We start from the raw sequence: 24,645 nt of genomic DNA, 5'->3' as shown, positions 1-24,645 counted from the left end.
CTTCCACTAGCCTGTTTACCCCCAGATGACCATAATGGCCAGCAGTAGACCAGGCTGGAGTCAGGAGCTTCATCTGAGTGTCTCATGTTGGTGGCAGGGGCCCAAACGTTTGGACCACTTTCCTCTGCTTTGCTAAGGCCAGTTATCATAGAGCTAGATGTAAGTGGAGGAGCTGAGACACAAACTGGTACCTTCACACGATACTGGCCTCCCCACTGGTGGCTTTACCTGCTATATCACAATGCTGGCCCCAGCAGCTACAGAACTAACATACCAAGAGGAAGTTAAAAATATAAAAAGTGGGTGAGGAAAATAAAAATCTAGAAAAGGGAACCTGAATGTGCCATTCTGTATAACTTTCTACTAAGTTTGGTATGGGTGAGATTTTGTTTTAAGATATATCAAGGCCCAGCACAGTGTCCTAGCGGCTAAAGTCCTCACCTCGAACGTGCTGGGATCCCATAGGGTGCCAGTTCTAATCCCAGCAGCCCCGCTTCCCATCCTGCTCCCTGCTTGTGGCCTGGGAAAGCAGTCGAGGATGGCCCAAAGCATTGGGCCCTGCAACCGTGTGGGAGACCCGGGGAAAGTTCCTGGCTCCTGGCTTCGGATTGGCGCAGCACTGGCCGTTGTGGTCACTTGGGGAGTGAATCATTGGATGGAAGATCTTCTTCTCTGTCTCTCCTCCTCTCTGTATATCTGACTTTCTAATAAAAATAAATAAATCTTTATATATATATATATATACACACACACACACATATATATATACACACACACACATATATATCTTGTGAGCCAAACATGATGGCTTAGTTGCATGATCCTTGCCTTTCATCTGCCATAATCCCATATGGTTCCTGTTTTGGCCTGAGCTGCTTCACTTCCCATCCAGCTCCCTGCTTGTGGCCTGGAAAAGCAGCCGAGGATGGCCCAAAGCCTTGGGACCCATGTACCCATGTAGGAGACCCAGAAGAGGCCCTGGGCTCCTGACTTTGCAATTGGTTCAGCTCTGGCCGTTATGGCCACTTTAGGAGTGAACCAGTGCACAGAGGATATTTTTCCTCTGTCTCTCCTCTCTGTGGATCTGACTTTCTAATTAATCAACCAACCAATTAGTAAATCTTTAAAGCTAATAATAATAAATAAACTTAAAAAAATGCACCTTGTTTGTTAAAATGTGACTTCTTACAAAGATGTAATTTTTTAAGTAAAAATTACAGCTTTTTGAGTGTAGAACATTTATAAACTGTAAAAAACCATAGTGAGAATAATTAAAGAATCCCTTTTGAAGTTTTAAATTTGTAATCTTTTCTTTATTAAATGTGTCTGCACACTTACACTTGGCATTATGTCTGTAATAGCATTTTCTTGTGTAGTTTTAGAAGTGATGGCGAACAGTCATTTGGTAGTATGTTCAGTAAGTCTTTTCAACAAACACCATAATGGGAAGGGATTTGGATCAGTTGGGAGCAATGACTTTCTTTAATTTAGTGTTCTAAAGCAAAGCTAAAAGCATCATGACCTAGTTCTGCTACTTAGGGGTAAAGTTGGGATAAGGAAAATCACGTACTCTCAGAGATAATTATAATAAAAAATGCTGAGGAATAAAATTGGCTTTGATTGGATCAAAAGTTTACCCCATAATATTGGCCTTTTAACCAAAAAATAGTCAAGTGGTTTTAATTAGGTTTCTTCTTCCATGTGTCATAGGGCCAGGGTACTGCCACAGGCAGTGGTGGTTGCCAGCACCATCTGGAATAATTCACAGATGCAAGGTGAAAGGAATTTATGCATCATTTAAAATATTTTTTCTCTTAACACAGAGCAAAATCTTTTCATTTAGTAAATGAATGCTACTGCAATTTAATTTTGAGATAACAGTTAATACACGGAATCTTATTTTTTTTCTTTTTACAAATCATAGACACCAGTCTTTTTCCATTGCTTAAAATAATTATCACACTTTCCAAAATTAAGAATATTACCACATAAAATTATATAATGACAAGTATAAACACAACATCTATTTATACTCTAGTGGCAGCGAGGTTTTTTTTCTTATTATTTTTTTTTTATTTGAAAGGGTTACAGAGAGGGAGGGCGAGACTCAGAGATCTCTTTTGAAGATTTATTTATTTATATTGGAAAGGCAGATTTATAGAGGAGGAGAGAAAGAAAGATTATATGTTGGTTCACTTCCCAAGTGGCTGGAGCTGAGCTGATCTGAAGCCAGGAACTTTTCCCAGGCCTCCCACATGGGTCCAGGGTCCCAAGGCTTCAGCAACCCACTATTGCTTTCCCAGGAAAGCAGGAAGTTCCCAGCAAAGCGGAGAAGCCAGGACATGATCCAATGCCCTTATGGGATCCCAGCACTTGCAAAGGGAGTAATAACAATTGAGTCATTGTGCCATACCCATAGATTTACTTATTTTGATTTGAAAGGCAGATTTTAGAGAGAGAGGAAAGACAGAAAGCTCTTCTGTCTGATAGTTCACTCCCTGCCATCACTAGGCTGAGTAGTGTTCTGTTGTAGGCACATGCTATATTTTCATCATCTCTTCGCCCATCGGCAGACAGCAGAATGAAGCAATCCAAAGCCAAGGAGGTAGGAGCTGCTTCTTGGTTTCTCACATGGGTGCAGGTTTTGGGCCATCCTTGACTGCTTTCCCAGGCCACAAGCAGGGCGCAGGATGGGAAGCGGAGCATCCAGGACAGTAACCACATTGGATGTCAGCACTTGGATATGGCAGATTAGCCAGTTGAGTCATTGCACTGGCCCAAGAGATTACCCTTTGGTAAATGGCCGCAATGTCCATATGTAGGCCAGACCAAATGAATGAAACAAGAACTTCTTTTGGATCTTGCTCGTGTGTGCAGGGATCCAAGCACTTAGGTCATCTTCCCGTTCCTAGACGCTAACAGGGAGCTAGACTGGAGATGGAGCAGCTGGATCTCCCAGCTGGTGCCCATATGTGATGCTGGCCTTGAAGGCTCAGTTTTTACCAACAGTGCCACTTGGCTGGCCCCAGCAACAGATTTTATCCTAGTTTCTGTGGCAAAATAAATGTTAAAAATGGCAAGAGTAGAGATCTGAAATGTGACTTTTGCACAGTATGCATTTCCGTTGGAGAATTCGGCACCCCCCCCAGCTTTGCTGAGGTATAATTGAGAAATAGAAATTGTGTGTAGTAAGATGAACAACATGATAGATTTGTTGCACATACACGTTAGGGAGGACTTTACTGCCATGAAGCTGTTAAGCATATTCATTGCCTCACATAGTTACCAGATTTTGTGGGTGTTCATAGCATTTAAGATACACTCTCAGCACGTTTTAAATATATAAAATAATATTCAGTATGAAATACAATAGTAATGATTATGGTCCTGTGGTTTACTCCCCAAATACCTGCAACAGCTAGATCTGTGTGGGCTGAAGATAAGAACCCAGAGCTTAATCTGAGTGTCCGTCTGGGTCTCCCATGTGGCTGCTCTGAGCCTAGTTACTTGAGATAACCCTGCTCCCTCCAAGGGCCCGTGTTTGGCAGGAAGCTAGAATTGAGTGTATAACTGAGACTTGAACTTACTCATCGGTAACTGAAAGTCTGTGCCCTTTAACTTTCTCCATTACGCTACGTCTGGTTCCTAGCAACTGCCAGTATTTTTACTCTTTGCTTCTTTGAGCTATTTTTTTTTTTTTAAATTTCACACGTAAGTGAGTTTGTCTTTTTATGTCTGGCTTGTTTCATAGTGTCTCCAGGGCCATTCATGTAACTGGAAATTTCAGAGTTTTCTTTTTTTTTTTTTTCAAGATCTATTTATTTTTACTTGAAAGGTATGTTTAACCATCTACTGGTTTACTCCCCAAATGGCTGCAACAACCAGAGCTGAGTCCACCCAAAGCCAGTAGCTGGGAACTTCTTACAGGTCTCCCATGTTGGTCCAGGGGCTCGAGGCCCTAGACCATTCTTCTCTGCTTTTCCAGGCTATTAGCAGGGAGCTGGATCGGAAGTAGAGCAGCCAGGACACAAACTGGGGCCCTAGGTGTGCCAGCTCTGCCTGTAGTCTCTTGTACCTTATTAAGCTTCTTTAAGATGATTGATTTCTTTTTCGGTTTAATGTCTGTTTCTTTGTGGTTTGCTAGAGGAGGTTTATTAGTTTCTTTTGGTGTTGTGTCATGTAACAAAGAAAATCTGAAAATGTCTATATAGAAAATTTCTTACTGTTAACGGGACTGTTTACTCACTTTAACTTGATATAGCAATCATGCATATCTGATGTCAGTAAAATGCCATTTGAAAATGGAATGCTACAAAAAATAATATGAAGATAGCATGTTTGGGAAGCGATTATTGGAGCCATTAGATGGAAAATTGATGGATGACAAGTGAACTCCGTGCACCAAATACCTAGGCTGTCACTTCCTGATGCATGTTAGCTTTACTAACACAGGGAAAATTGGGCATCTCATTGAGGGGAATATCAAATACACTGCACCTTTATTACTCTTACTTAAGGAAACCTAATATATTGAAATATTTAATGGTGTTTCTTAATATGAAAAACAAAACGAGGGCAAAACATTGAGGAACAGGTTTAATTCCACCATAACACATCACATGCCCAGAATCGCATAGAACCGACTGCATTTCTCTTAAGAAAAAAAAGTCAGTAAAAAGGAGAGGGAAGGTGGTGTGGGATTGTTCGTAAGATTAATAAAGAAAGGTAAGGTCTAATGAGTGTATGGACTTCTTTTGTATTTGATGATTTTTTTCTCTCAGGGTTTTTTTTTTTTTTTTTTTTTTTTTTTTGTCATTTGGGACTTGCTTGTGCCTTTTATTTTATTCCACGATCCAGTTATATTCCGTAAATTACATAATGAAATACTTGTTCCTTAGAGGACAATTTGAGGGAAGCATCATTATATACATCTTACTGTTACAGGACAGAATTTTCAATTGTTGAATGAGTTTTGCAGCTGGGATTCGTTGTTGGTTCCTGTGCCCTTTGGTGCTTTTATTGTGAGACTGTGAATAAACATAATGCATAAAACATACGTATAAGAAACTCGGTTCTCCTCCTCTCCACAGGCAAGTGAAAGACCAGAATAAGAAGGTCGCTAACCTGAAGCACAAGGAACAGGTGGAGAAAAAGAAGAGCGCCCAGATGCTGGAGGAGGCCCGTCGGAGGGAGGACGACCTCACCGACAGCTCGCAGCAGCTGCAGGTTAGAGCGCAGGGAGCGCCCACAGGGCCTCGGTGAAGGTCCACCCTGAACTGCACGTTGTCTTCTCCTGCTCTTTCTCCTCCTCCCTTTTCTATGTCTAACCCTGCTGGCCGCCTTCCTCTCAGGCCCACTGTGTAACAAGAAAGGAATGGCTTTAAATAGAAAAAAGGCGAGTTTTATTCCACAGCTTTTGTTGGAGGATACCTCAGCACAGGAGAGAGTTCGTCCCGTTTCAGGTTGATCACACTTGGTTGGTAAGTTCAATGTTAGTTTCATGAGGGATAACAGTCTTGAGGACTGTCAGTGTAACCGCCTGCCTGTTCCGTTCATCACACTGCATTCCTAGTCGTGTTTGTGTTTCTTCCTTGTTTCCCGTACTTCCTGCTACTGTCTCTTGCACCTTTTTCCCCCTCTCTTTTCAAAAACTAGGTTTAGAGTCAGACTCGATATAAAACTAAATTTTTTCATTTCAGTGGAGTAATGATTGATGTGTAAACCTAATCATTTGCAAATTAATTAAACCGGGCCAAGTAACAGTACCGGCAGCTGCTGTGTGATAAATGCCAGTATTTGAAACCAGGGCCAGATTATTCCTCTACATACCTTTTTAAAAAGAAGTTATTCTACTAATTTGAAAGACAAAAAGACAAAGAGAGAGGGATGATGAGAAAGAGCTCTAACTCACTGCACAAATGGAACTAGGTGTGCAGCGCTCCATCTTGGTCTCCCAGAAGGGTGGTGTGTGCCCAGGCACTTGGGCCATCTGTGGCTGCCTTCCCATACACCTCAGTAGGAGACTGGATCGGAAGTGAAGCAGCTGGTCCTCTGACCAACATTCATCATAGTCCAGTAGGGACAGATAGTGTTGGGTTTATTGACCAGGCGAGGAAAGAAGACTTAGAGACAGTTGAATGACTTACTGATTCATTGGCAAGTTTATCAGAGACTTCCTGCAACCTGCCCGCTGAATCTTGTCAACCGTCTTTGGAGGTTTAGATTGTAGAGAATCATTGGGCAAACTGGCCAGGATCTTCTGAAACTCCTGCTAGGTGGGCTGAGCCATTCACGGGTTGTTGTTTTTAGTTTCACCTTCTAATTACAAAATACTCAATAGAGAGATTTCAGGAAGGCTTAAAACAAGTTCACTTCACACGTGAAGACAGTAGTTTTTACTTTATTCACTCCTCTTTTCTGTAACTTACCTTATACTCTTTTTTTTCATTTAAGATTTATTTTTATTGCAAAGTCAGATATACAGAGAGGAGGAGAGACAGAGAGGAAGATCTTCCATCTGATGATTCACTCCCAAAACGGCTGGAGTTGAGCCAATCTGGAGCCAGGAGCTTCTTCTGGGTCTCCCACATGGATGGAATTTTTTTAAATTTTCAGCATCCTAATAAATGATTGTATTTTCTAAAACTCAGGTTATTCTTCAAGGGCCTTGAAATGCCATCTTTTCTTACTTGAGAATATTTACGTTGTATATTTTATTCTTGGATCAGTAACACTCGTGTATGTTCTAACAAAGGTGTACATTTTAGTCACATTCTAATAATGCAAAATATAGTACACTGAAAGAGAACTCTATTGATAGAAAGTGACTTTGGAGCTTTGTTTTTATACTATAACATGATAAGTATCTCAATTTAACCTTGAGGTATTACTGTCAGAGAGATTAATGACCCTGCTGAAAGAATCCGGTAGCTCTTTTATGTCAGTTCTCCTGAGACCAGTGAATATTAAGAGTAGTGGTCAAAGAGTAAAAATAGTAGAAATAAGGATGGGGAAAGATAAGGTTTATACATATGTAGGCATTTTGTCCTACCTGTGGAGCCAGTGAAATATTTTGTTTTTCTCTCAAATTGTATTTCTTCTATCTTCAGAAAAATTTCTTCCATTTTGATTTTTATTTTCTGAAATGAGAAACTATGTATTTTTATTTTAAGATTGATCATGTAGTTAGTTATTTAAGAAAACCCTTTAAAATTGAGATTGACAGTTTTAGGATTGTATGCTGCATGCGATATGCTAAATATGTGTAATATATCAATGTCCCAATTGCAATAAATTTTTATTTTCCTTTTTTTAGACTTCTTCAGCTATATGAGTGCTTAATCCTATGCCATTTCTCTTTTATTTTTTTTAAAAGACTTGTTTATTTTAAAGGCAGTGTTACAGAGAGACGGGGAAAGAGAGACAGAAAGAAATCTTCTATTCATTTCTCTACTCCCCAGGGTAAGGGGAGGCCTGGTCAGGCCGTGCCAAAGTAAGGTGCCAGGAGCTTCTTTCAGATTTCCCATGTGGGTAGCAGGGGCCCAAACATTTGGATCTTCCTTTGCTACTTTCCCATGCCTTTGACTTGGGGCTAAATTAGCAGTTGATCTACTAAAGTCGACCTACTACTCAAACTGGCACCCATGTGTGATGCTAGCATCACAGAAAGTGGCCTTGCCTGCTAGTGCACAATGCTGGCCCTCATTTCTTCCTCTTAAATTTCTTTTTTGGGGCTCGGCAGCGTGGCCTAGTGGCTAAGGTCCTCACCTTGATCCCATATGGCTGCTGGTTCTAATCCCGGCAGCTCCACTTCCTCTCTGTCTCTCCTCCTCTCAGTATATCTGACTTTGTAATGAAAATAAAATAAATCTTAAAAAAAAAAAAAAAACTTTAAAAAAAAAAAAATTTCTTTTTTGACAAGAAAAGACTCTTTTTTATATAGAATAAGGGCATCGTTGAGCTTTTTATGGTGTTGCTCACAAATATTAAACAGAGGTAGGGGTTACACTGGACCCATATCCATACGTACCAGCATCTATTTTTATAAATCCACAGATAATTGTTGAAATAAAACCTGATTCTCTCCCTGAGGTGAAGTACCTACTAAAATTGGTGGTATTTGTTCAGCTGTTGAAAACTCCTATATCATGTTTGAAATTGATGCTCTGGGGTAGGGATTGTCCAATTCGCGAGCTGTACAAGGCACAAGAATTCATTTGGAGTGGCCTTCCAAGATAACCGCAGGCGGGACTTAGAAGTCACCAGCTCCATAACAAGCTAATTTTCAAGTTGATAATTTGTGGCCTGTGAGTGATGTTACCAACATCCAGATGGCCCTTGGCTGAGTAAAGTTTCCTCACCCCTGTTAGATATATTGCCCTCTGGCCAGGATTCACTTCCGTTTGAGAGCCAATAAATTTATCGCAATAAGATGATTGATAGTACTAATGTAACATATAGTTAATTTCAGCTCATTCCTGTGGTAACATTTGACCATGTCCTTTGAGCTTTTGAAAAAGAATACTGTTAGTGAAATGATGGCTAAAGTTACATTTGGCAGTAACATCCTACAAGGGCACTTACGTTCTCAGTCCTGTGGCATGCGTGGCTTGCTCCTTTCCTTTGTGTTTTTATGGGCGCACCCCTGGGTTTGCATGTGCTAGCTGAAGTCGGTGCGAGCCAGGAACAAAAGGAGGCATGTGCACAGTCAGTTTCCCAAGATCCTCACAGACCATATCAGCTGTTTATCATTCTAAGCAAAATATTTTGTTTGTTTTTTTTCGAAGTCCTTATTTTGAATATTTATATTTAGGTCAGTAATGCCCTACTTACACTCCAGCTACCAGAACATCTCTTCCCATATTTCTCATATCCAGCCACAAGAATTTTCAAGATGAGGGCCCGGCGGCGTGGCCTAGCGGCTAAAGTCCTTGCCTTGAACGCCCCGGGATCCCATATGGGCGCCGGTTCTAATCCCGGCAGCTCCACTTCCCATCCAGCTCCCTGCTTGTGGCCTGGGAAAGCAGTCGAGGATGGCCCAAAGATTTGGGACCCTGCACCCGCGTGGGAGACCCGGAAGAGGTTCCTGGTTCCCGGCATCAGATTGGCACAGCACTGGCCCGTTGCGGCTCACTTAGGGAGTGAATCATCGGACGGAAGATCTTCCTCTCTGTCTCTCCTCCTCTCTGTATATCTGACTTTGTAATAAAAATAAAATCTTAAAAAAAAAAAAGAATTTTCAAGATGAGAATCTGTTCAATCAGTGATGGGATATTTGTACCAGATGCTCTGTAAACATTATTTACGTATAGCATCATTTCATATGTTTTTCTGTTTGTTTAATGAAATGCATCTGGTACTGTTTTAAGTTTGGTTTTTTTTGCAGTTGAGGTTATAACAGAACTCTTAACTGGAGAAATATTTGTGGGGTTTTAAAAGAGAAGAGGAAAGACTTGAAAATTTAACCAAAAGCTTTTTTTTTTCTTTTTTTTTAAGACTTGTTTTTTTTTGCAATTACTTTCTTTTTTTAAAAAATATTTATTTGAAAATCAGACTTTAGAGAGAGGGAGAGAGAAAGATCTTCAGTCCACTGGACCACCCCTGCAGATGGCCGCAACAGTCAGGGATAGGCCAGACCAGGAACTGCATCTAGGGTTCCCACATGGTTATAGGGGTCCATGTACCCAGACATCCTCCACTGCTTCCCCCAGGCCATGAGCAGAGAGCTGGTGCAAATGTTGCAGAACTAAGAAACAAGAAATTGGGTTAAGTTTTGTTTCAGGTTCATGGTGGTGAGATCTGTTTCTGCAGAAGAACTGGTTGGACCTACCTGTCACATTGACATGTTCTGCTTCGATTCCATGCCCCATAGATGGTTGAAACCTTCAGTCTTGTGTCTGTGGGAAGAGAGAGTACCCCTCCACAGGGTACCCAGGCCAGTCTTCTTATAGCCTGAATTAGTGAGTGGTTACCTAATGCCACCCCTAGGTACCGGGTGGATTGTTTGACTAGAAAGTTGTCTTCACCCTGGACAACCTGCCCCCTTCCAAGATTCCTCTTCCTGCCTTCTGCGTCCACCATCTCAAAGTTCCCCAGCCACCCAGCAGATGATGGTGATGATTTTCTTGAAATCTTTTGCATATATATTTATACATGGAAAATAGGGGCAGGTGAGACCACATAAGCAGTGGGATTGAAAAAAGAATTCACTGTCTCTTTACATCAGGGGTATTGGATGGCTGTTGCCATTAATATGCTTCAGAACAGGTTAAAGTTCAGCTGATAAGTGGTATTTACTTCAAAGGAAAGAGCTCTTAATATTAATTCAAATAAATAACCTCCTTTACCATGTCAGAGTTAGGAAAAGGAAAAATGTGGAAGTCTATGCTATCTTGGATAATCTTAATTCGCTCTTCTGCTGCTGTTGAAACACAGCATATGTGGATAAAGATTTCTTTTTATGTTCTTGTATGGCACTTTAAAGAAGAGTTTTGAGGAATTTAATAATAACAAGAAATTGCTTTTTAAAGAAGATGCTTCTTTACTTGAGAGACTGAGCTCCTATACACTTACCCATTTCCTAAGAGGCTCCAGTAGCTGACATTGGGAATCGGGAGTTGAATCCAGGCTCCCCCGTGGGTGACAGGAACCCAACAACAGGGACTGCTGCCTCTCGGGGTCTGCATTAGCAGCATGCTCGAGCCAGGAGCTGCAGTTGAACCGTGAATGAAGGCATCTTAACTAGTGCCTTAACTGCTACGCTAAATGCCAATCCCAAATTAATCTTTAAAGGATGTTTTTTCCTTGTCTTTTTTTTGGGGGGTGTTTGTTTTCCTTACTGAACTTTTGATTTGAAAAAAAATGAAGTGAAGGCTTAAATCTTATGGCAATTGTGGTATTGAGTTGGCTTCACGAAGCTGATGTCAGGAAGCAAAATTCAAAGGATATATTGGCTTAGTTTCACAGAATGGAATTATAGTTTTAGCTGTCACAGCTTTGGTCCTCCTCTTGTTCGAGTAGAGGAGTCTAATTTGTTTTTAGGGCATATGAAATTCATTAGTAGCTTCCCTCTGCCTCCACCATACCCTGAAGAATAGTCTCACAAACTTCCTGTCTTAAACCCTATACTTTGTGGACAGAGTGTTGCCCTTTGACATCAGCTAGTACGACTGGTTGGCAAGCGGAGACCTAAGTTAACTACTCTGTGTCAGTTTGGATAAGTGGAAATATAATTAATGTCAGGAAAATTAAAAAACCAATAGCATCAACTTACTGCTTTCATTTTAAGTGGTATGAGCTATTTAAAATGGTAAAATGTGTTCCTCTGCTGTCTCCAGATAGCAATTAGAGAACTTATCTGTGGCCCATAGTAGATGTCTAACTTTCACTTGCTTAAATTGATTAAGCAGTAGGTGTATGAAGTAAAACTGTCCACTTTTTTTGAAAGTTTAATTCTTGCCCTCAAAATTATGAGTACTGTACTTCCAGTTGTATGTGTAAACTATTTTTATTTTTTTCTTTTTAAAATCTTATATTCTTGTCATATGATGATTGTATACATTTAAGGGGTATAGTATGATTTTTTCATACATGCACAACCATCTAATTGTCTAAACTAATTGTCATCTGCATATTTATAATTTTTCATGCTAAACGTACTCAGTATCTTCTCTTTTAGTAATATTGGAAAGGTGCAATACATAATGTTAAATTAGGGATTTTGGCAAATTTTTTTGCCAAATTTATTGAAATTCTTATGAAAACAGAAGTCCTGAGAAGGGAAGAGTAAGTGCCAACAAGATTAAATGTTTCATTTTTTATTTTCTTAAGAAAGTGGGTTAATTTCCAAAACAGTCAAATGTGAGGCCTATTCAAATGTGACAACTAAAGTTACCCACTGTAAGTTTTAACTTTTTTCCAGTAACATTTTTTTCAGTTAAGTTTTGATCATTGACTTTTTAGTTTATGAATTTGATTGAATAATTGATTTTTATTATAGTCACGAGAAAAATTCTTGCAGTACATCAGTCCAATTGCAGGTTTTTTTTCTAGTTTCTGACAGATTGTTCGTTTTGCTGACTTCACATTCAAATGACATTGATTCTTTCCCAATTTTGTAGTCTCCTTACTGTATGCCTCTTACTATTTAGTTGTATTTGAGTTCTGTTTTCATATAGTCTCTCTCTAAAGAAAAAAGTGCATGATAAAAGACTTGTTAGCCTACCAAGCTGACATGCTTGTTTTGTCTCTCCAACGAAACTCGACATCCTTGGTCATTCAGTGGAGCGGTATGCTCAGAGGCTGTGATAGCCATATTCTGATGTGACTCCAGACCATCCTGCCTGCCCCCCGGTGTCTGTGCCCTGGTCTTACCCTCCCCGGCACCAGTGTTGGCACTGACCTGTGTGAACAGTGGGAACTAAGGCATGAACGACACTGATGCTTCTGCCTCATCCTTGGCAGTCACTTACTCTGGTGGGTGCCAGCCTCATGTCAGGAGGACGCTGAAGCACCCAGTGGAGAGCTCTGCCATTCTCCCAGGCGTGGAAGTGGCTGCAGAGCCCTGAAGCTTGGGTGCCAGCCTCCCTGCCATCCTGCTGGAGACTCTGGGGTTTGTCACCCTCAGATGCTCTGTCGGGAGTACATGTTCATGAACCTACCACATTTTGAGAAAACTGGCTTCGTAACAATGAAGGATACAGGTGCTTTATAAAATGTTCAGCATTAAGCGATTTCCCTTAGTCTGAACCCCCCACCTACTAACAAATTTTTCTGTTTGTGGAAGAGTAAGTGCTGTTTGAAATTGTTTTGTGGTTATCACCATGATGATCATCAGCATCCTAGTATCATTGGAGATTTGGGCAGTGTTTATCAGAAACAATATCACTTGGGTGAACTCGTATTTGTTATTAGGCTAACAGCCAGAAAAACAGAACCTATGTGGTTCAAGAGATCTGATGTTTTTTATAGATATTTTTCTTTAAGAATCTGCTGTAGGGTCCAGTGCAGTAGCTTAGCAGACAAAGTCCTCACCTTCAATGTGCCGGGATCCCATATGGGTGCTGGTTCTAATCCCAGAGGCCCCACTTCCCATCCAGCTCCTTGCTTGTGGCCTAAGAAAGCAGTTGAGGACGACCCAAAGCCTTTGGAGCCTGCACCCATGTGGGAGACCCAGAAGAAGCTCCTGGCTCCTGGCTTCAGATAGGTGCAGCTCCAGCCATTGAAGCCACTTAGGGACTGAACCATCAAACAGAAGATCTTCCTTTGTCTCTCCTCCTCTCTATATTTCTGCCTTTCCAATAAAAAATAAATAAATCTTTTTTAAAAATCTGTATACAAAGCAGCATTTTCTTTTTTTTTTTTTTTTTTTTAAGATTTTATTATTATTGGAAAGCCGGATATACAGAGAGGAGGAGAGACAGAGAGGAAGATCTTCCATCCGATGATTCACTCCCCAAGTGAGCCGCAACGGACCAGTACGTGCCAATCCGATGCCGGGACCAGGAACCTCTTCCGGGTCTCCCACGCGGGTGCAGGGTCCCAAAGCTTTGGGCCGTCCTCGACTGCTTTCCCAGGCCACAAGCAGGGAGCTGGATGGGAAGTGGAGCTGCCGGGATTAGAACCGGCGCCCATATGGGATCCCGGGGCTTTCAAGGCGAGGACTTTAGCCGCTAGGCCACGCCGCCGGGCCCCAAAGCAGCATTTTCAATAGAAATGTAAAGTTGTGTTATATGTAGAATTTTCGAGTTTCTAACATGTCATTAAAACATTAAAAGGAAACATATAAAATATTTATTACATTTGTAATATTATTTCAATGTATGATCCATATGAAAATTATTAATTCAGCATTTGACATTCTCTTTTTTGACAGTTGTCCTTGAGGCTTAGTGTGTGTTCATAGTACATTTCATTTTGGCCTTGTAGCCTTTGCAGTGCTTTGTGAAGTGCTCCCAAGAAGTGGCTGCTCGTTTGGAGGATACGCATATATATTGCAAATCCCTAATCCCAAACCAAGAAATCTGAAGTTATTCAAAATCCAGAATGTTTTCCAATCTTGTCAAAATGCCATAAATGAAAAATTCCAAACCTGACCTCCTGTAGGGTCACAGTTAAACCTCAGGTACTCCAAAAATACAGGATAAAATTACCTTCAGTCTGCATGTATAAGGTATAAATGAAACAAATCAATTTTGTGGTTAGACTTGAATCCTGTGCTCAAGATATTTCATTATGTATGTGCAAATATTCGAGAATCCAAAATCTGAAGCATTTGAACGTCTAAGCCTTTTCGATATGGACAACTCAGTCTGTAGTATAGTTAACTCAGAGTAGTTAAGTCTCTCATCTAAGGTAATGGCAATTTAACAATGCATAAAAGCAAGAGAAATTGTGTTCTGAAACTTAAGTATGGTGTGTCATATCGGAAGCTGATTTCTAGCTGCATTTGGTCTCAGCAACTCCTCCTCCCATTTTTCAGGTGCTTCAAATCCTTCAAACTTAGGGAGTATTTTAGGGATGGAAGGGTTCGAAATATGAGAGCTTACACACACAGCTCCAGGCCCGCTGCGCCAGAGTGCCCGGGCTGCCGCATGCTTTGGCGCGCAGATGAATGTGGCCTCTCAGATGTCTCTGTCGCATGTAAAGCACACGTTATTCAGGGCCTAGGGAAGTCCTTGGGGTACTCACCATCTCCATTTGAGCCACCTTGAGGGCTTCCCAGGACTTGGGTGTGTCTCCCTGCTCCCTGGGGCAGGGACCTGAGAGCTCACGTTTACCAGTTTCCCGTGCGTCACACTTTTTACAGCACAGTACCTTACTGCTAAAATCTTTCAGTTTTCTACCAGAAAAAAATATATGTCTATATATATACACGTCTTTGTGTGTGTGTGTGTGTATACAACTAAAGTGACATCACTACATGGCTCATAGTAACAGGTAACTCATGCTTGTTTTAACTGGTTCCTGTCCCTCCAAGATAACCACTTCTTTTGGTTCTTCTGCTGCTGTTTATTTCTGCCTTTCCAAATGATACTCTTATATTATTGTTTCATTATGTTTCTAATTTGAGCATTATAGGATTTTTAATATACTTTATCCGTATAAAAACACCAAGTCTTCATCACACACTCCTCTTTTTCAGTTCTCTGAATATATGAAAGTTATACTGTGTCTGAGTCATAGAGTGCATTATAATTTGCATTATAGTGTTTGCTGTGTCAGGCATTTTGTTTGCCTGATTAGTTGCATCATCAGTTTATTCCCAGATTCCTTGCTAGAACTACAAAAGTCCTCCAATATTGTTAGCATTGTGGAATACAATAGTATTCTATTCTTATTAGTTAACCTCAGTTATTCTTAGAAGCATCTTTCCTTGAGTTGCCACCCGCTGTAGTTCATTCTGTAGGCTTCCTGTCACCTTTGAGGTCCGTTCTTGCCACCACTACCTGCAGTAGTCCCTCTCTCTTTGTTGATCCCAAGGCTTCTTTTTTTTCTAGATTTATTTCTTTTTCAGCATTATTTTGAGAAGCAGAGGGAGAGAGGGGGTGGGAAATTGCTGCTGCTGCTGCTGCTGCTTAACTCTTCACATTTCACATGTGCTTTGGCTGGGCCACGTTAAAGCCAGGAGTCTGTAACTCAACCCAGATCTCCCATGGCAACATGGACTCAGCTTCTTGAGCCAGCCATCACCGAATGCTGGCAAGGTTGGTATTAGCTGCAAGTTGAAATTCAGAGCAGATCCAGGGCTTACTATGGAAAGTGGATGTCCCGAGCATCTTAAGCACTTAACCACTGGGTCGAATGCCTGTCAGTCTAAGGTTACTGAGTTCAGGTGGATAGAGTGCATGCTGGCGGCTTCCTGACACGCTCTGAATGAAGTACGTTCTTTTAGGGTTTTACATTTGATTATTAGTTTAGATACACATTCCAGGTTCTAGGATCCCTTGCGATTTTGAAGGTGTTAGTCAGGTTCCTCCGCAGTGTCTTCTGAGCTCTTGATGCTTTTAGAGGGTCATTGTTAAAGGTTTCTAATTCTCTTCTTTTCTCTAGTATTCTAATCTTGAAAAGCGCCCATTATAAGTCCAGAAAAATGTGTTTCATAATATTGAAGAAAGCTAGTACAAAAAATGATCATAAATATGACCTAACAGGGTGTTTTGTTTCTATTTTTCACTGTGGCAGGACTAGAATGTTTTTATAATCATTTCTGGTGTTTGCTTAATATTTTCTAAAGTGGGATTGAATGCATACTTTTGTTCAAAGAACTTACTGAGTTTACCATAGCAGGGATCTTGTATTATTATGAAGCTAAAACTGGATCCAAATTCTTTTCACTAGGTAGATTAAATCACTAAGGATTTGCTCTTGAAGCTGAGGAAACAGTTGTTAACTTCATGTACTGGTTACTGTGTTTCAATACAGTGTCTTTTACGCAAATACTTTATTTTACATTAAATTGATGTATGTCTTATGATGACATCTAAATTTTAACAATCCTGTCTGATTTGCAAATTCATTTTTTTCTTCTTCATCCTTATTACCAAAAGATATTTTCTTTGAAGATTGTATTCATTCATTTATTTGAAAAGTAGAGTTAGAGAGAAAAATAGAGAGCTTTCATTCCCTGATTTACTTCCCAAATTGTCACAATAGCCAGTGCTGAGAAAGAGAGATCTTCCATCCCCTAGTTTATTCCCCAGATAGTCACGACAGCCAGTGCTGGGCCAGTTCTGAAGCCAGGAGCTTCCTCTGGATCTCAATATGGATATAAGGGCCCAAGCACCTGGGCAGTCCTCCACTGCCTTCCTAGGCTCACCAGCAGGGAGCTAAATCAGAATTGGATCAACTGGGACTGAAATCAACAAACATACGGGATGATGGTACTAGGCAGCAGCTTTATTCACAACACCATGGTGCCTGCCAGCCAACCAAGAGAGATTTGAAACCAAGTTTTGCCATTACATTAAGAAATCCTGAATTACCACCAAGCTTAAGGAAATTTGTACTAGGAAGACTGGCGCCAATTCTCTGCATTATGAAACGTCACTGATCATCTTCCTTTTGAAGAAAGGATGTAAGGCTGATAGAGCTTCAGAGCTATTTTATACCCCCACGGGTACACAAGTAACATTAGTTGCTGGAAGTAGTTTCCTGGGAAGTCATCTGAAAGAACTAGTTCCGCTTAAATTTAGTTTAGGATAAAGGAAATCTCAAAAGCCACAGAGTGAAAGGGTAGCCTGTCACAAAACCATGGTTTCACAAGACCATTGTGCAGGGTCTCCACAAGTTGGGAATGGGTCTTGGGGGGTCCCTATAGTGGTGGCTGGGACTCGAGGTGTGACGTCCATACCAGGAACAATTTGGGACACGGGATGCAGAAGCGAGATGAACCAATGTACACTTTATTGAATTTTCCTGGAGAACTTACACCAAATTTTTGCAAAGTAAGTGGGCTGGTAAAAGTTACAAGTTAACTAAACAATAGCATACAAGCTACTCCAATGATAGATCTCAAGGGATTTGGGGAACAATCACCAAGCTGAATAAATAAACATGATAAGTAAACTTGGATAAGTAACAGCCTGGATACGTAAACATGAGTTACAGGAATCCACACTGATAAACAAACAGATCTAACTAGAAATGGAATCTAACAGAACTTTGTACTCAGATCTGTTCATGCCACAATCGCTAAAGGAAGAGGAAGATGATAATGAAGACATCTCACACCTCCCCAGGCATGCTTTGTCAACAAAGTGACCCGAAATCTCAGCAGAAAGTCTACCTTCCGCGAAATTCTCAGTCTCCCAAGAATGTGTGATATTTGGGGTCCCTTGGACATTTGGTGTTCTGGTTCAGGGGCCAGATCGCCACAATTAATAAATCTCCACAAATGAGAAACCCAAGTGTTTGGGTGTTTTTGTTTTGTTTAGAATAGTTTGTATTTCACATCGCATTTTATTTGAAATGATGATTAATTCATTAGAGGGTTTGAGGCGTCCCTGATCCTCGTATTTGGGTCTTAATTTACCTTTAGTTTCCTTTTATCCTGAACAAGCACCTTGCCATTTGTTCCTGCTGGTATCATTCCTTATCTCTGACTGGCATCATTTTAAAACCTAGTAATGTGCTCCTTGTGGCGTGCCAGCTAGAAGCATGGAAATTTAAACAAACAACATTTTTTTTTTTGGCAGAGTGAAACTGGCTTTCAGAGAACAGAATCTTAGTTATGGGATTAGATCAAAGTGGATACTGCAATTTTTTTTCTGAAAATAATGAAAATTTTCTCAAAATAAACATATACCATTGAAATGTGAGAATTGTTTTTTCCTGTGCAAACGAGCAAAAATTTCCAAGTTTTTCTTAGGAAGATTGTTGTTAGGTGCTGGTCTTCTAGAGTGGGGGTAAAAATCTGATTTCATCTTTGACAAGGTTCAAGTTCTATATGTCCAAAGACAAAGACAAAGGATTTTGTTCTGCCTTGTGTGTATAAAAGTGAGCTGCAACATGATTAAATGAGAACTTGTAAACTACAAAATTCTTTACTATCTTTTTCTTATAAGTGTTTTCTGAAAGTTAGAGAATGTTTTTATCTGGCAAGAGTTTGTGTTTATTATGTGAGACATGCTATTTTAAGGTGTCTATTGTCAGATGTTTAATATAGTGAATTAGCATGTGTATTATCACATAACCATGTTTTTGAGAACACTTAACATCTAACACTTAGCATTTTGCAAAACTACAATATTATAATTACCTGTAATTCATGCTTTGCAACTTCTTTTATCTAACTGTAGAATATGTGTCCTATTACTAACATCTCTTTAAGCTGTCTGCCCCTTAAGTACACAGGCTACTCTAGTTCCATGAGCTGAGCTTTGTTAGACTCCACACATGAAGGAGATCATGTGGAATGTGTCTTCCTTTGCCAAATTTTATTTCACTGAAAATAATGTCCTCCAGTTGCAAATAATAGAGTTTGATTCTTTTTGTAGCAGAATAATGTGCCACTGTGCCTATCTCCCACACTTTATTTGCCTACTCATTCGTTAGTAGACTCTCAAGTTGATTCCACATCTTGGCTAGTGTGAATAGCGCTGCCACACCCGTGAGAGCGTCGCACAGTGATGGAGCTGCTGGGATTTTGTGATGATTCCGCTTCTGATTTGTGAGGAATCTCAGTGCTGCTTTCCACAGTGGATATGTACTGATTTCCATTCCCGCCAGTGGTGTGCAAGGTTTCCCTTTCCTCTGCATCCTCTTGCCATCTCTTTTCTGTTTGAAAATAATTGTAGTTCTTGGAAAAGATTTCTTTCTATTTATTTGAAAGGTAGAATGACAAAAAGAGAGTTCTTCTGTCTTTTGGCCCACTTCCCAGTGGCCATAATGGCTGAAACCAGAAGCCAGGAGATTGTTCCATGTCTCTCATGTAGGTGCAGGGGCCCAAGTCCTTGAGCTGTCTTCCACTGCTTTCCCAAGCACATTAGCAGGGAGCTGGATTGCAAGTGGAGCATTTGTGTCTTGAACAAATACCCCGGCACTGTAGGAGCTCTGTCCCCCGAAAATAATTATTCTAACCAGAGAAAGGTGACAGCTCATGTAGTTTTGATTTGCATTTCTTGATGAATATTTTTCATATACTAGTTAGCCATTATTATGTTTTCTTTTGAGAGATTTTGTTCAGATATTATGTCCATTTTTAACCAAATTATTTATTGTCTTATTGTGTTGTTTGAATTCCTTGTATATTTTGAATGTTAACACCCTCTCTGGTGTACAGTTTACAGTATTTTCTATAGGATGTTTCTTTGTCAGTTGTTTTTGCAAAAGCTCTTTATCTTGACGTCATCCCATTTTGCTCTTACTGCCTGTGTGTTTTGAAATTTTATTCAAAAATCTTTCCCTAGACCAATGTCATGAAGCTTTTTCGCTGTGTTTTCTTCTAGTAGCAGTTTTTAGTCTCTCAGTTCAATCTTGAGTCCATTTTTGTTGTGAGTTTGTATGTGGTAAGAGATATGAAATTCCTCTGCATTTGTATATCCAGACAAACTCCATTTATTGGTCTCATATCAATTAAAAAAAACCCTAGCACTTTATTCTTCATCCTCTGGTTTGTAAGAATTTAAAGAGAAGATAATGTGTAATATAATCTGATGGATCCAACTCTCCAGCCTCTTCTTCTATCCTTGTTTTCAAGATCTCTCCCATTTTAGAGACTATTGAAGTCCTGTAGATTTTTTTTTCTTGTCTTTCGGCTCGATTCCTACCTCCCTAAAATTCAGTTTTAATGTATGTAGATGATCAAGACTCACAGAAATTGCTTGGCTAACTCACAGGAATTGCTCATTTTTAGCCCAACCGTTTACAGCCAGCTGTCATGTTTGGATTTCTCATTTTAAGGGAAGATTTCACTGTCTTGAAACGTTAGGAACCATTGCCTTCTTTATTAGCTCTTTTTCATTTGAACGGGTTTGCCAACATTGGTCTACGTGAAGAATACAATCTAAAACATACTGCTATTATTTTCTTCCAGGTAAACTTTACAGGGAAAAAAGAAATTTGTTATTCCAACCACTCTTTTAGACTTCATCTAAGCTGGCTTAAAGCTTCAGAAGAGCTTTGTGTATTTAAGTAGCCAAGGCTTTGTTATCTGCCCTGACATGGAAAATGGCTTTACACTCTGTTGCGGACAGCAGTTCCATGTCTTTGTCTTGCTTCACTAATCTGCTGCTTTACTCTTAATCTGGCTCTTCTTCAGCCTCCCTTCTTCCTTTGTCTGAATCTTTCCTCTGGGAGGATGACTTACTGATCTAGATTTGCTTCTCAGAAGCATCTTGAAGAAGCAAATAGCCCTCTGTGATGACTAGGCTCTTGCTGGGTTCACTAACTAGTCTACTTCACCTAGTCTTCCATCGTTTTCCAGGACAGTCTCCGTAAGAAGGATGACAGGATTGAAGAACTGGAAGAAGCACTAAGAGAAAGTGTACAGATAACCGCAGAGCGTGAGATGGTGCTAGCACAAGAGGAATCAGCCAGGACCAATGCTGAAAAACAGGTCTGCGATTCTATACAGTTACTAGCAGTGCTGCTGGTTAAACCAAAGGTAAACCCCAACCAGTGTAGTTTAGGTAATACGTATGGTCTGTTTGCTTATCGGATTTTAACAGCCGTTCATCACATGTAAGTATTTAGAACTAAGGAAGAATTGAAATATAGTTGTACAAGAATTGACTTGTGTTCATGTGGAGGTCTGTGTGGCAACAGTTTAACAGTTGGTTTCATATATGTTCATATAGAGTGTGCTTACGCCTGATGAGATGAAATGGAGCTTTTCTTCCACGAGCATCGGGAAAACCTTGGCTTCTAAACTAAATAAGAAAACACAAATATTTCTGACCCAGTGATGTCAATTTCCATAGCTTAGTTCAAAAGAGCAGTAAAGATTGTAACAAAATAGTTAAGAGCATCGGTGGAGGGCATAGCTGTCAGGGCACTTGCCTCCTACGTTAACTATCTCAGCCTTGTGGTACCCGGTTGAAGTGGTTCGCTAATGCTGTCTGTGGCTTTGTGTTTGCTGCAACATTTAAAATCCCCATACCTTTGCTTTGGACTTCCTAAAGAATGAAAGTGTGAGTGGAAGAAATATTTTTAACAAGTAAAGGGTAGAACTCAGCTCCTATTCTAAAAATGTAATTTTAGTTTTGACTCTACACAAAAAAGAGGTTCATGACTTGATTGCCTTGTGGGAGAATTTGGTTAATACTAAAAAGATTTTAAAATTTCAATAAGGTAGTGATGTGAATATTTTGGAGTCTCCCTTGGTCAAGACCACGGGTGTTATTGTGAGTTTAGGTGATTGAATAGTTCAAGGCAGACAGGCGTACCCAGGAAGCCCCTCTGCAGCCATGTGAGATGCAAAGATCCAGCTTCTTTTCTGTCAAGTTTACACAGAAAAGCCAGGTTACATTTATTAGAAAAGCTGAGGGAAAATGGAATTTTTAACAGAAAGAGTATTTCTTCCAACGTCCTGTCCTTCTAGATAAATGCCTTGTCTCCCCTGTGAATACATTCCTCACACACACAAATACAGCTTGGAGAAGGCTTCGAAGAATGGCAGAAACAACCTTTGTTCTAGGATAGGAAGGGATTTTCTGAAATTGTTTTAACCATTTTTTACATTCCTTTATTTTTAAATGTCTGTTTTTCTCTTCCTGGAAAGACTTCCTTCTGCTGCAGTCTGATTTAGTGGCAAGCCTTCCACATCAGAGATTTTGACTATTAGCAATAAGTCATATCATAATGAAGTACAGACTTGGGTTACCTTTTGTTTTTATTCTAACGAGTAAACTGATTCTATTGTGCTTTTTCATTATTTGTAATTAATGACAACTCCCTTCCCTCAGTTCCCTCATTATTAGTACTTGCATTAGTATGATCCCTTCTTACATGGGAATTATTTTCCTGAAACCATTCTGTGCTCAGTTTTGTAAGGCTGTGTTTTGTTTAATGTGAGAGTCTGGGAGGTACTTAGAAACTTTGTGGAAAATTGAAATCAGGATAAGCTAAGCCTATTGGAATACAAAACATTGAAGTTTCTGTATGGTTTTTTCATAGTACACATTTTCTACAGACTTTATGAAGACCTTCTATATTTGCTTATAATAAGCAGTGAATAAGTTCTCTTAAACAAGTCTCAGAAGTGCTAGGGTCTTATCAGCAGTACCCTTACTTTAAATATTCTGGTACTTTGTGATGCTTTGAAAAAAGACTAGAAACGACTATTAGTATTCTTCAAGCATAAATTTATTTATTGAAGATATTATCTGCAACCCAATCTGCTTAGTAAAGTTTTTAAATATCTGCAAAGATCTTTTTATAGTCTATCAAGCAGGCACTACATGTGTTTCTAGGGAATATTTTTAATCTTTTGAGCAATAAAAATATATATTCTACAATGTTTGCACATAGAAACTTTGATTTTCTTAAACCCATTGTTTAATAGTGATGCTATTAATTTTCTTCAAATTTTCCATTTTGGCATCATTTGGCTTAGATCTTTAGTTCCTGACCTTCAAGATCATAGTATTTTAACTGTACCTAACAAGAATTTCTGAACGTTCCAGATAGTAAGATCTATTTCTGGTTTGTTTGCCAGTTATGTTCCGCCCTCCATTTCCATGGGATTCCACATCTAAGGATTAAACTGATAATGAATAGGAAATATTTGATTTTGGAAGTCATTATCCCTAAATAACATAGTACAACAGCTGTTTATGTAGCATTTACATTGTGTTAGGAGCAGTGTAGAGCTGTTTTAGATGTAAGAGCGGACGCACATAGGCGTATACAAATGCCAGGCCCTTTGATATCAGGGACTTGGGAATTCATGAATTTCAGTGTTCCTGGAGTTCCTGGACTAATCCCCTGCATATAGCAAAGGGAAACTCTATAGATTAATGAATTTATTTAAGATTGCATCTTTTTATTACTTTGAAAGACTTACTAAATTCCCCGTTGGCTGCAAATCAACCCAGTCATTCACATAGCAGTTTCCAACGTGTATGCAAGGACATTTGTGGGCAGGTTAGTTACCACTACTGAAACAGCATTGATATGAAGTTGCCCTTGGAAAATGTTGTGTGCTGGTTCAATTCTAATGGTATCCCTCAGACCTCCCCACTTTTACACATTTCCAGAATGTATAAGTAACTCTTGGTTTAAAAAAAAATCCTGCACTGGTTTGAGTATTTGTAAGTTACATTTTGCTCAGTTTTTATTAATGAAGCAATGCTCTAAAAGCATGTTTCTTCATGTTGTGTTTTTAAGAAACATTCCTATAATATCTTGTTACTTTACAGTTGCTTTACTAAGCACTGGGGACAAAATTATCTATGGGAAAGAATGAGCAATGAACCCATAGATAAGTTTGATAAATGTTATGGTATAGGTTTAGAGTGCTTAAAGAATAGAAGAAGTAGGGCCCTGCATGGTGACCTAGTGGCTGAAGTCCTCGCCTTGAATGCACCAGGATCCCGTATGGGCACCATTTCTAATCCTGGCAGCTCTTCTTCCCATCCAGCTTCCTGCTTGTGGCCTGGGAAAGCAGCCTAAGACAGTCCAAAGCTTTGGGATCCTGTACCCACATGGGAGATCTGGAGGAAGTTTCTGGCTCCTAGCTTAGGATCAGCGCCGCACTGGCCATTGCAGTCACTTGGGGAGTGAATCATCGAACGGAAGATGTTCCTCACTGTCTCTCCTCCTCCTTTTTATCTGACTTGGCAATAAAAACAAACAAATAAAATCTTAAAAAAAAAAAAAAAGAATGGGAGAAGTAGAACAATTATATAATCCAGAATGAAGAGATCCCTGGAGGGCCTCTTGCAGGCTATGGCCCATGCGAGTTGAGCCTTAATAAGAAAAGTTCAAGTGACAAGTTGGGGACTTTTCAATGTATTCCATGTAGAGGCAACAGTATGGGTAAGAGCTGGAAGCATCCGTAAGTTAATGGGGAGTTACCAGCTACAGTTTAGGGTAGGTATGAATGGCAGGAAACAATGCTTCATCATTACTTAATCTGCTCATTCATTCCTCAGCTCTTTATTGATCATTCAGTGGGTGCTATTGATTACATATACATATATACAC

At 39.9% G+C, this 24,645-nt stretch overlaps 1 protein-coding gene across 10 annotated transcripts in view; it reads left to right on the top strand.

Moving 5' to 3' along the window:
• ERC1 (ELKS/RAB6-interacting/CAST family member 1) overlaps positions 1-24,645 on the top strand; it is a 317,123-nt gene that overhangs the window by 147,262 nt on the left and 145,216 nt on the right. For 6 of the 10 annotated variants that reach the window (XM_058656085.1, XM_058656087.1, XM_058656088.1 and 3 more), the window contains 2 exons: positions 5,091-5,226; positions 20,924-21,055. In XM_058656085.1, the coding sequence (XP_058512068.1) occupies positions 5,091-5,226; positions 20,924-21,055 (268 nt within the window). The remainder of the gene's footprint in view (positions 1-5,090; positions 5,227-20,923; positions 21,056-24,645) is intronic. The other 4 variants (XM_058656089.1, XM_058656090.1, XM_058656093.1 and 1 more) reach the window with 1 other exon arrangement.

Source organism: Ochotona princeps, chromosome 27 (assembly GCF_030435755.1).
Source record: "Ochotona princeps isolate mOchPri1 chromosome 27, mOchPri1.hap1, whole genome shotgun sequence".
Lineage (NCBI taxonomy): Eukaryota > Metazoa > Chordata > Mammalia > Lagomorpha > Ochotonidae > Ochotona > Ochotona princeps.
This window is presented reverse-complemented; position numbering and strand designations above follow the sequence as displayed.